General features: G+C 36.4%; 1 protein-coding gene across 8 annotated transcripts in view; it reads left to right on the forward strand.

Moving 5' to 3' along the window:
• Positions 1-12,469, forward strand: part of GOLGB1 (golgin B1) — a 90,634-nt gene that overhangs the window by 67,952 nt on the left and 10,213 nt on the right. For 6 of the 8 annotated variants that reach the window (XM_077884317.1, XM_077884320.1, XM_077884321.1 and 3 more), the window contains 3 exons: positions 4,448-4,626; positions 11,859-12,024; positions 12,226-12,363. In XM_077884317.1, the coding sequence (XP_077740443.1) occupies positions 4,448-4,626; positions 11,859-12,024; positions 12,226-12,363 (483 nt within the window). Of the gene's footprint in view, positions 1-3,290; positions 3,377-4,447; positions 4,627-11,858; positions 12,025-12,225; positions 12,364-12,469 lie in introns of those variants that run through there. The other 2 variants (XM_077884325.1, XM_077884324.1) reach the window with 2 other exon arrangements.

The raw sequence follows: 12,469 nt of genomic DNA on the forward strand, positions 1-12,469 counted from the left end.
TACCGTCTGGTGCTCAATGCCAAATGTTATGGGGATTTGTCTTCCCAGTGCAGGTCTCTGTGACTTGGGGCCTTGGTGTGGAGTCTGCTCCTGCTCCTTCTCTGTGCTTGTAATGTCCCTCCCTCCCATTGACAGTCTAATAGATCAGCTTGGTTCCCAACTGTATTTCCATCCTTCCTACCATTTTCTTTTTTTAAAGTTTACCCCAAGCCTTTGCCTTTTTTTTTTTTTTTAAAGATTTACTTATTTATTTATGATAGACATAGAGAAAGAGAGAGAGAGAGAGAGAGAGAGAGAGGCAGAGACACAGGAGGAGGGAGAAGCAGGCTCCATGCCAGAAGCCTGACGTTGGACTTGATCCCGGGACTCCAGGATCGCACCCTGGGCCAAAGGCAGGTGCTAAACTGCTGAGCCACCCAGGGAAACCCCCTTCCTACCATTTTTGATGTGGTCTCTTTTCTAAGTTTAGCTATGGAGAGTCTGTTCTGCCAGTCTTTGGGTCATTTGCTGGGTTATTCACACTGATGTGGGTGTTATCTAGTTGTATCCATCAGATGAAGTGAGCTTAGGATCTTCTGACTCTGCCATCTTTCTTGGAAGTCCCCTATACTCATTCTATTCTGAAAATGACTTGAAGAAGCATATAAAAATATGAACAGTTGTTTTCATAATACAAGTAACTGGGAAGGGAGAGAAAATGAGGATAAGAGAGAAAAAAATTAGACCTAGCAGTAAATTTAGTGTCCCTAGGAGGTATCACAATATCTTTTTAGAAAGATTGGTCATCAATTTTTTCTCCAGTTTTCTGGAAGCCATCAGAAATAAGGAATTAAAAAACCATATACATGAATTTCAATGTCCATATTTTAGGGAAAAGGAAGAAAGATAAGCTTAATAGTTATTCTTAGCTTATAGTTAGCTTAATAGTTATTCTTTATTGAGGCCTGCAAGAAATTTCTTCTGTGTTTCCGTAGACAAGACTGTATGAAGTTGTAAAACATCTTTTACTTCTTTATAGTAAATATAATTGTTTTATAGGGTTTAGTTTAGCTGTTCCTTGCTGTAACTGTATAGCAAAATAGTTTTGTATAATTTCCTTATATAGATGTCTAAAATAGAGTCCCAGACACACAGCTTTCTGATGATCTGGTCTATTTCAAGATTAACAATTAGATATCTGGATTAGAGGAGTGAATAAAGAATATATTTAGTGCATAAAAAATATATTTTTGCTTTAAAACAAAACAAAATTGTCTTATTTTTTGTTTAAAAAATAAAGTTAAATGCATATATATGTCACTTAAATTCTGTCACTCAGTTCTGTATGTTTGATGAGAAAAACAAACAGCATCTCTACTCCAACTCTGTTTCTCTTTCTCCCAAGGCAATTTGCTTTTAACTTTCTTAATTTATTATTTTGGTGTTTTTTCAGTATCTACATATCATATTTACAATGCATCTTGGGTTTTCGTTCTTTGGATTAGCTATTAACTTTCTTTTATGCTAACAGGGTTTAGTTCTTTTTCCTCCCTCTGCTTTTGCAGTACATATGCACATATTCAATATACACCCCCTTCCTCATTTGCCTCATGGAATTTAAATTTTGGTTAATTCACGATTTTTGTTTACATCAGTGTTTACATTTTTATGACTGCGATGATAGCTGAGATGTGTTGCTTTTATTTTCCTCAGCATCATTTTTCGTCTTAGAGTTAACTGTGTTTTTGTTGTTGTTACTTAGTTTTCTTTGTATTTATCAATGTAATTTAACTCCAGATTTAGTGCCATGTAACCACATCTCCTCTTAGGATGTTTATCCCTATCAATTTTGTATTTATGAATAAAATTTTGAGTCTCTTTCTTGTTACATGAACCAGGATACTGTTTTCATCGTAGGATATCTCCCTTCACCACTCTCCTGTTTCTTATATTCCAGGTCTTCCGTGTCTTGGTTTTGTGTCATCATTTTGTTGGAAGAACTCTTTTGGTAGCTTCCTAAGAAAAGATACAGGGGTGGTAAATTCATTGGAAATGTCTTTTTGTCACTCATATTTGCTTGATAGTTTGGCTGGGTATAGAATTCTAGGCTGAAAATAATTGCCCTTTAAAATTGTGAAGACATTGATCTTTTGCCTTTTATTTTACATTGTAATCAGAAGTCTAAAGCTATTCTGTTTCCTAATCCTTTAAATATGATGTTTCCTTTTCTATTTCTCACTTCTTTCTTGAAATGTCTAGAATTTTTTAGTCCTGTGTATTCTGAAGTTTCGTGACAATATACTTTGATGTGGGTGTATTTTCATTCTTCATTGTGTCTGTTTCTTTGGGTCTAAGAAGTCATATTCATCAATTTTGGGAGATTCTTGTGAATTATGTTTTACCATTTTCCCTGTCCTTTTTCTCTGTTGTCTTTTATTATTTATTTTTTGAAAGCCTGTTATTTAGATATGGGACATTCTGGATTGGATCTATAATTTCTAACCTTTTCTATTTTTTTTCCTATACTTTGGGAAAATTTTCTCACCTTTATTTTTAGAAACCCTTGTTGAGGTTTTCATTTTTGCTATCATGTTCCTAATTTATAAGGATTTCTTTTTTTTCTCTTTCTTGTCACATGGATGTATGTTCTTATCTCTCCAATAATAGTGGTGGTAATTTCATTCTTTGATGTTTTCTTGTAATGAATTTTTCTTTAATATATTTTCTGCAACAGTGTTTCTAATTTCTAATATTCTCTCTTAAATCTTCAAGTGTATTATATTTTTTCCCCTGCTAAACTCTTTTGAATTACTTTTTTTTTTAGTTCTTTCTTCCTATCCTTAATGATAGCCATTCTTCAGGTGAGGGTTAATCCTTGATTCACTCTTCATGTTTAAGTGTAAGGTCTAAAAAGTTTGTGAATGGAGCTTACCAGCTGTGAGTTTGGTGATTGCAAGGTGATCTTGCCAAGCGTTTTGTGGTTAGTGCCTGTGTTGGTATCTTTAGTTCTGCTTGGGCTGGTCAGATTTTCTAGGGAAGACTTCGCATTTCCTGTATGGATGGTAAAGGCCTGGATGCCATCGCTGTCCAAGCTGAGTAGGGGAAAGGTTTCAGAAGGCAGATATTGACCTGATAACCCTTGTTTTAGAGCAGTACCTGTGCCTGGTATTTCATGGTCTGGAGACACTTCTTTTACCTTCTCCAAATAATAAAACTAGTTGTCAGAGTTAACCAAAGGTGCGGAACTGAGGAGAGTATTTAGGGATGCAATTATTTTTTAAGCAGCTTTCATCTAATCCTCCTTATTTCAGCTACCACCTTCTCCCTACCCCCATCACCATCTTCTCCAGAGGTACCTGGTGCTGTTAATTCCTGAGCCTTTTGAAGATTCTGCAGAGTAAGTTCTATTGGTTCTTAGCTTTCCTTATTGCCAGCTTAAGATTTGGCTTTCACAGATCTTTTAAGTCAGATACCACTTATGCATCTGCTTTTCAGCTTTCAAAATTAATTTTGTTGCTGCTGACTCCTCTCTTGTTCTTCCTGTTCTTGTGTTTTGTGCTTATAAAATGATGCCTTTTTTGTAGCTTTATTGATGTTTCAAGAGTGGGTGAAAGAGACGTGTGTTCAAGATCCCTTTTTAATCCAGATGTCCTAACATTTTGTACTGCCAAGCTTTTAATGAGTACTGGGGATAAAGAATTTGAAGATGCACCTGGAATGTAGATAGACAGTTTTGTTAATTAAAGGCTAGTCCATCATCCTTGTACCATCCTCATTGTTATTACCGTCACCATTACTACCATTACCATTAGTTTTCTCATTTAATTCTTATAATCTAACAAGAAATACCATAAGGGAGGTGAGGGAAATTAAGATAAGGGAAATTGTATATGTATGGGAAATTAAAGCTTGGGGCAGGATGTAAGGGAATATGCATAGAGTTACACAACCTATGTGGGCAGGATGTTGGACCCCAAAGCCTAAGTGCTCTTAAACCCACTGGGCCTGGGCATCACTGCCTTCTTTTTATAGTCAACATCAGCTAAGCTAAAATTAAGGTTGATACCCATATAAGAAAGTTTAAAAGCCTAAGTAGGGCACAAAGCTAAATAGAAAGTCAGTCTATATTTACATTTCTTGTTCTGGGGAGTTACCATCCACAAAGAAACTGTAGGTCCTTTAAGTCTGTCCTATATCTGAGCTTTAGATCTAGAGTCAACTTAGGACTTCAGCAGTTCCAAGAATGGTCAGGCCTTGTAGCCTTGATGGTGGCTCTATGGGGGTGATTCCTACCATCCTGGCTACCTGTATTTCACCATTTTAGAGATTCTTGTTGGAAATATGTTAATGAACTTGTTAGGTGCTGACAATCTGTTGTGGTGTCTGACTCAGTAGGGAGCTGCTGATGACTTACAGCTGGGTAAATGAGATGTGCTGAATTACCCTTTTACTTTCTCTTTGGTTAAAGCTGAAGGAATTGAAGAATCTGCAGCAGCAGTACTTACAGATCAACCAAGAAGTCACAGAGTTACGTCCACTGAAGGCTCGACTTCAGGAGTATCAAGATAAGACAAAAAATTTTCAGATTATGCAAGAAGAGCTAAGGCAAGAAAATATCTCCTGGCAGCATGAGCTGCATCAGCTCAGGTATGATAATCCCTGCTTTTTTGACACTTTTTTTTTAACTTTTTATTATAAAGTTTAGTTTTATAAGAAGTTGCAAAAATAATATAGAGAGCTCCTGTGTACTTTTCATGCAGTTTCCAGCAATGGTAACATCTTACATTCCTGTAGTATACCAAAATCGGGAAATGACAATGAGTACAATTCAAAGACCCTTCTCAGATTTCATCAATTTTGTATTCAAGTGTGTGTGTGTGTGTGTGGGGGGGGGTGGTGTATAGTTCTGTGCAACTTTATCATATATGTAAATATATGTAATCATTACCACTACCAAGCTATACAAGTGCTCCATTACCACAAATAATGTCCCTTTTACTACTAATTTATAGCCATAATCTTCTCCCCCAACAACCTATGTCAACATCCTTAACTCTGGCAACAACTAATTTATTCTCCATCTCTATCATTTTGCCATTTTGAGAATGGTGGGTTTTTTTTTAAAGTTTTTATTTAAATTCCATTTAACATACAGTGTTTTAAGTGGAATCCTACAGTATGTAGCCTTTTGAAATTAGCTTTATTCACACATTATAATGCCCTTGAGGTCCATCAATATTTGTTCATGTATCAATAGTTCATTCTTTTTTATTGATGAATAGGATTCCATGGTATGAATGTACTGCTTTAACTATTTACCCATGAGTGTTGTTTCTGATTTTTAGTTATTAACAAAGCTGCTGTTAAACATTTGTGTATAGGTTTTTATGTGGACCATAAATTTTCATTTCTCCGAAGTATTTGTCCAGGAATACAAATGCTAGGTTGTATGGTAAGTGTTCAGTTTTTTAAGAAACTAAGATTATGTTCCAGAATAACCATACCATTTTGTATTCTTACCAGCAATATAGGAGTGATCCAGTTTCAGTATCAAATGCTATATCCTTGTCAGCATTTAATATTATAACAGTATTTTAATTTTCAAATATGTATGTCATGCTATCCCAGTGTGGTTTTAATTTGCATAACGGCTAATAAAGTTGAACTTTTTTTATTGTTTATTTGATATCTGTATGTCCTTTTTGATGAGGTATTGGTTTGTGTGTTTTATTCATTTTGTTATTTGGGTTGTTAATTTTTTACTATCGAGTTTTGAGGGCTCTTTATATATCCTAGGTACAAGTTCCTAGTCAGATAGATGGCTTGCAAGTATCTTCTCCCAGTCTACAGTTTATCTTTTCATTTTTTCCAATAAGGTGTTTTTAATTTTGATGAACTCTTAATGATTATTTTTCTCTTCATGCAGATTCAGTAGTTTCTGTTGTTCTGTCTTCATATTCACTGATTCTTGATTCATTCCTTCATCACTTCCATTCTGCTATTGAGCCCATTGAGTTAGCTTTTTATCTTGGATATTGTATTTTTTAGTTCTAAAATTTCTATTCAGTTCTTTATATCTTCTATTTCTTCTCTGAGGTTTTCTCTATTTTTAAAATTTTGTTTCATTTAAATTCAATTTGCCAACATATAGCATAACACCTAGTGCTTTTTTTAATCAAAGAATAGTTAACATACAGTGTTACATAAGTTTCATCTGTATGACATAGTGATTTAACAATTGTATGTATTATGCAGTGCTCACCACAACAAATGTAGTTACCATCTGTCATGATACAAAGTAATTAAAATATTATTGATTATATTTTCTATGGTGAACTTCTCATTCTTGTGATTTATTTTATAACTGAAAGTTTGCACCTTGTTTTGCCCATCCCCCACCTCCCTCTCCTCTGGCAATCACCAATTTTTTGTATGTAGGAGTCCATTTCTTTGTTTTTCAGATTTTACATGTAAGTGAAATCATATGGTATTTATCTTTTTCTGATGTATTTAACTTAGGATAATACCCTCTAGTCCATCCATGTTGTTGTGGACAGCAGATTTTCTTAGTTGAGTAATATTTATGTGTATGTGCACACCCCAGATCTTTATCCATTTATCTATTGCTGTACACTTGAGTTGCTTCTATATCTTGGCTATTGTAAATAATGCTGCATTGAACCTAAGGAATGCATATATGTTTTTTAATTAGTATTTGATTTTCTTTGGGAAAATACTCAGAAGTGGAATTACTGGGTTGTATGGTATTCTATTTTTAATTTTTTGAGGAACCTTCATACTATTTTCCATAGTGACCATACCAATTTACATTCTCAGCAACAGTGCATGAGAGTTCCTTTTTCTCTACATCCTCATCAACACTATTTCTTATCTTTATGATTCTGACTCCTATGAGGTGATAACTTGCTGTGCTTTTGATTTGCATTTCTCTGAAGACTATAATATGAACATATTTTCATGTGTCTATTATCTGTTTATCTTCTTTGGAGAAATGTGTTTTCATTGGTTTTCAGTATGTTAGTAATTGCTTGTTGAAGCATTTTTGCAGTGGCTGCTTTAAAATCCTAGTATAATTCTATAATATATAATTCAACATCTATATCATTTCAGTCTTTTCTCAATCAAGTCATGACTTCCCTGGTTCTTAGTATGATGAGTGATTTTTAGTTGTATCCTGAACATTTTGGAGATTATAAGACTTTAAATATTATTTAAATCCTCTGCTTTAGTAGGCTTCCACTGATACTTTACTGCTAGATGATGGGTGAAGTCCAGTGGACTCCCTACTCAGCCTTCATTGATACCACAGGAGAGGAAGTTCCTTGATACTGCCAGGAAGAGGCAGAAGCCCAGGCTCCCTACCTGTACTCCTTTGACACTACAGTTGAGACGGGAGTACCTCATTACTATTAGGTGAGAGTAGAAGTCCAAGTTCCATACATGCACTCCATTGATACCTTTGGGGGGTTGTGAAGAAAGCCATTATCACAGGGCAGTGGTGAAAGTCCAGGTGCCCCACTCAGTCCTTACAGACACTGCAGGAGGGTGGTTGAGGAGGAGCACCTTGTTACTCGTGGATCGTGCCCAAAGTCCAAACTTCCCTCTTGGCCTCTTCTGATACTACCTCTGCAGGGACAGGGAAGAATGTTTTGTTACCTTGTTATAGGTAGAGGTAGATGTCACCACAGCGGGTTGTGGATGGGACTGATCAGAGTCACCTCTTTTCCATTGAGTCGTGGTGACAATCCAGGGAACACTCTTGGCCTTTTCTGACACCACTCCAACTATGGAACACCTAGTTATCTTTGGGCCAGGATAGAAGTCTAGCTTTTCCACTAGGATTTTGTTGATTGGGCTGTGGTTTTTCCATGATGTTCACCTAGAATAGAGTGATTATTGTCATTAGTATTTCTGTCTCATCAGGCCGCCTATTCCTGATCTTTTGGCAAGAGAGAGCAGACTTTTCTTGGCACTCATTGGTGTTTCCAGGTAGTTGGATTCTTCTTCACCCAATTTGGGATATATAAAATTCAAAAAAGAAAAACCAGTAAATTTACTGCCTTGTCCTTTCTCATGTCCTAGGGCCACTAGTTGGTCCAACTTCTTTCCATCTTTCTAAGTTTTCTGTGTTTGTTTTTATGCATAATCCCCAGAGTTTTCATCTCTACTTAGTGGGAGAAATAAGAAGATATCCATGTCTTCCATCTGGTCCGGATCCACAAATCCAAGCCCTTTTCTTTTAAAGATGAGTAATAGTGCTATATGATATTATTAAAGCAGAAAAAAATTTAAAAAGGACTATAATTCTTGTCAGTTTAAAATTTTTTATTTCTCAAATAAAATTGAAGTTTATTTTCCTCTCATATAAGAAAGTCTGGAGGAAGATAGTCTGGAGGAAAATGGTATAACAGCTCCACAGCAACTCTTTCTGCTCCACTGTCAGCATGCTGCTTTCACCTCTTGGTCCAAGATGACTGCTGGAACTTAAGCTGTTAAATGGACATTCTACACAGAAGGAAAGAAACATAGGAGAAAGGCACAACCCTTTACTTTTAAGACTTACTAGAAGTTTCCATTTAGGATACAATCACACTTAGATCTCATTAGAAGAACTTAGTCACATACATCTAGCTTTTGGGGAGGCTAAGAAATGTGTCTTTATATAGAAATACAGTGTGCCCAGGTAAAAACCAAGGTTCTGTTATTAAGGAGGAGGGGAGGAGCACCTGGGTGGCTCAGGTTTTGATCCTTGGGTCCTAGGATTGAGTCCTGCATCAGGCTCCCTTTAGGGAGCCTGCTTCACCCTCTGCCTATGTTTCTGCCTCTCTCTCTGCGTGTGTCTCATGAATAAATAAATAAAGCCTTTTAAAAAAAAAAAAAAAGGGGATGGGAGAATGAGTATGAGTGTTTGAAGTAGACCTTAATGCTCTCTGCCACCTGGTCTCTCATTTGATGTTTTTTTAATTCAGTGTTTCTAACAAATTTGAGCCAAAGAGAAAAGGTAAAGAATAAATGCTTAACAGTATGTAAAAACAAGTGCTGTTGTTGTAGCCTTACTATTGGGACTTCATTGCTGTTTCAAACCCAAAGCTTTCAAAGTTTAGTACAAAAAGGAAAGAATGTTGGAAAGTGCTGCTGACCAAGCAGCATCTGCTTTGTCTCACCTACTGCTACAGGAACCACAGGCAAATGCATACATAGAATACAGGTGGAGTCTAGATTCCTGTCCCGCTTACAGAGGGGCTACCATGATGGCAGATATCAATATAATAATTATTGTAACATTCCTAAGACACCTCTTGATGTACAGACATAAGAGATTTGTTCCTTCATTGATCCTAGATGGCATGCATTTTACTAACATGGCTTTTCAAAATAAAGTTTAAGCCAAGTTTATAGAGCAAAATGCTTTTTTGAATTTGGTGATTTAAATTTTGTGTAGTAAAATTACATTAAAAATTTTTTCATATTTAACATATTTATGGACTTTCTAGTAAGTGAATATATGTCAAACCTATTCCATAGAGTTGACAGCTTCCCCAGATAAATACAAGTACATACATATTTTTAATCAAATGATGATTGAAGGGAAGATAAAAAACTGAATTTTTGCTCTCTGGAAATGCAAATTTCTTCTGTTTATTCTTTCTGGAATTGAACTTCAAGAGAAAAGATGAATTGTTCTCTTTCAGCTTAATTTTTCCCCTGCCAGGGAATAGCTACCCCAATTTTATTCTGTTAGAATCTTTTAGAATCAGTTCATCATCAAGAGATCACAGTTTCAGTTTATCTCCCTCCAGATGCATTGAATTTAGGGACCTCCAGAGATGATTAGAACCACATGGGAGCATCACCTGATGTCTCCCATATTATCTCCAGGTCGTCTGGAACTATAAATATATTAAGTCTCCAGTTACCAGTGTAAACCTAAGAAGAGCTGCATTTTCTGTGGGCACCTCTTCCTCTTTAAATTTTCTCAAAAGGCATTCTGAAAGGATACTTTCTGTATAGAGTTAACTCTTAGAGAAAAGAACAAAGTGATTTCTGGTCTAATGATTTTTTTTCCCCCTCCTTTGCTGCCCATTTACTTTTCTCTTAGGTTTTCTCTCATTACCTCCACATTTGAGCAATTTTGAAAAAAAGTAAAATTATATCTCAAGTGAATGTGAGTACATTAGTGAAAGGAAAGGAAGATATTTTCACATTTAGAAGGAAGAAGAAAGTGAGGACACAAGTTTGATTCCCTGACTTTAGGACCAGGTTCTTTAGCTGCATAACTTCAGGACCTCTGTCTTCTGCTCTTGATCTGCATGGGGGAAATTAGCTTTTCAAACATGAAAAAACTGGAACATCCTGTTCAGCTTCTGTTAGCTTTGGGATTGGCTTATTAGGAGAGCCTGGATTTATGCCATAACCTTTCTCTTCCCCTCATGTCTACTGATTTGCTTATTCTGTCCTGATTCCTGTGCTCTCTTACATAAGGGGTAAGTATGCTATATCCCTATTACAGCCAAGTTCTGTGAAGTGATCAGCTTTGTTCCTTAGGTCCTATTCTCTATTGAGCATCTCTTTCCACACTATGACAAACTTCCAGAAAAATGGCAGCTTGAAGCTTTTTATGGAAGATTATGATCTTTCTTTGGTCTTCTACTCTTAAAATTTTCTCTTTCATTTTTCACAGACACATCTCAAAGGAAGTATTGAAAATCCTGTGCCTTTTACATGTAGTGGCCTTGTAATAAAATTTTATTTTAATTTCTAAGTTTGGGCTCTCCCTTTTTGAAAAAAATTTAACTGTAATCCAATTCACTTCTTAGCAAAGCAAGATTATTTCATAACAGTTATAAGCCATTTAGAGAAGAAGGGACCGTTTTACTTTATTTCTAGAGTGAAAGACAAAAGAGTCAGATGCAATTCAAATAAAACCTAGTATTATTGGAAAAAATAGAGACACAGGTAGTAAAGAGATGCTGCAGAAATTTGATGACAATCCTACTGAGTTCTTTTAGACAGTATAGAGAGAAGTAGAACTAAAGAATGTGGCAGAGACACAGTTTTTGCTAGCACTACAATAAATGAGCTGGTCAGACAGCAGCCTCCAGTCTTGGCCAAATTTGAGGAATAAATAGAAAGCAGCTCATATTTGTTGGGTGATTGTGATGTGCCAGGCTTTGTGTTTGGTGCCTGACATACAGTGTCTCATTTAATCCTTAGAATAATCCTAAGGAATCAATAGTTTATTCCCATTTTACCAACGAGGCTTAAAGAGATTAAGAAAATTTATTCAGGTCTGATGCCTAGTTTATGATAGAGCCAGCATTTGAACCCAGCTCTTTCAAAACTCTACAGTTGCTCTGGGTAGCATTGCATTTTTGTAACCATGATGTTAGACTGCAACTGGCACTACCTTTCTGAAGAATTAGAGTGGCTTCCCATTGCTTACAGAATGTGGTTTATTTAGCATGCTACTCAGTGCCTCACATGATCGAAACTCACTTCTCCATCTTCGTTTCCTACCCTATCTGCTTTACATGCTATCTGCTACAATTCCAGAATTCCTTGTGTGTGTGTGTGTGTGTGTGTGTGTGTGTATTCGTTTTTGTGCCTACTGTTCAATAAGTTCACAGAACCTGGAATGCTTTCCCCTGCAATCATCCTCAGTCCTGCCAGTTGAAATTCTTTTTATTAGTTCAGCTTCATCATCTTGCTGTGCAGTTCAATTTATAATATAAATTTTGCTCTGTGATACATTTTCTTTACTATGTCTCTACAGCCCATAATACTGTTTTGAATTTGTAATTATTCATCCATGTCTCACAAGTATTTTTTTGCCTGTGATTATTTCATGTGTTTTCTAGGATGGAAAAGAGCTCCTGGGAAGCCCAGGAGAGGAGAATCAAGGAGCAGTACCTTATGGCTATCTCAGATAAAGATCAGCAGCTCAGTCATCTGCAGAATCTTATGAGGGAATTGAGATCTCCTTCCTCTCGGACTGAGGCCCTCAAAGTACAGTACCAAAGACAGGTGAGTAATCCCCATGCTGATTGCTACTCAGAGGTAACCACCACCTAGGAAGCATTAGCTTCCTGCAAGCCAAGTGCCCATCTACCACTCTTAGGCAAGTTGTCTTGTGACCTCCTGTGAGGTAGACAGAGTTCATGGAGGGAAGGAATTAAGCATGAACAGCATCAGGAGGATATTTCATTAGTGTTTGTACCCTGGCAGGCATCCCCAGAGACATCGGCATCCCTAGATGGATCACAAAATCTAGTTTATGAGACAGAACTTCTTAGGACTCAGCTCAATGACAGCCTAAAGGAAATTCACCAAAAGGAATTAAGAATTCAGCAACTAAACAGCAAGGTAAGTGTTTCCTGGTAGACTTGAATTCAGTTTCTTATTTCCATGACCAGAGAAGCAAGGAAATAAGTAGAAGCTGATTAAGTCTAGGTTCTAGCTATCACATATC

The sequence above is a fragment of the Canis aureus genome, chromosome 35 (genome assembly GCF_053574225.1).
Source record: "Canis aureus isolate CA01 chromosome 35, VMU_Caureus_v.1.0, whole genome shotgun sequence".
In the NCBI taxonomy this organism is placed as follows: Eukaryota; Metazoa; Chordata; class Mammalia; order Carnivora; family Canidae; genus Canis; species Canis aureus.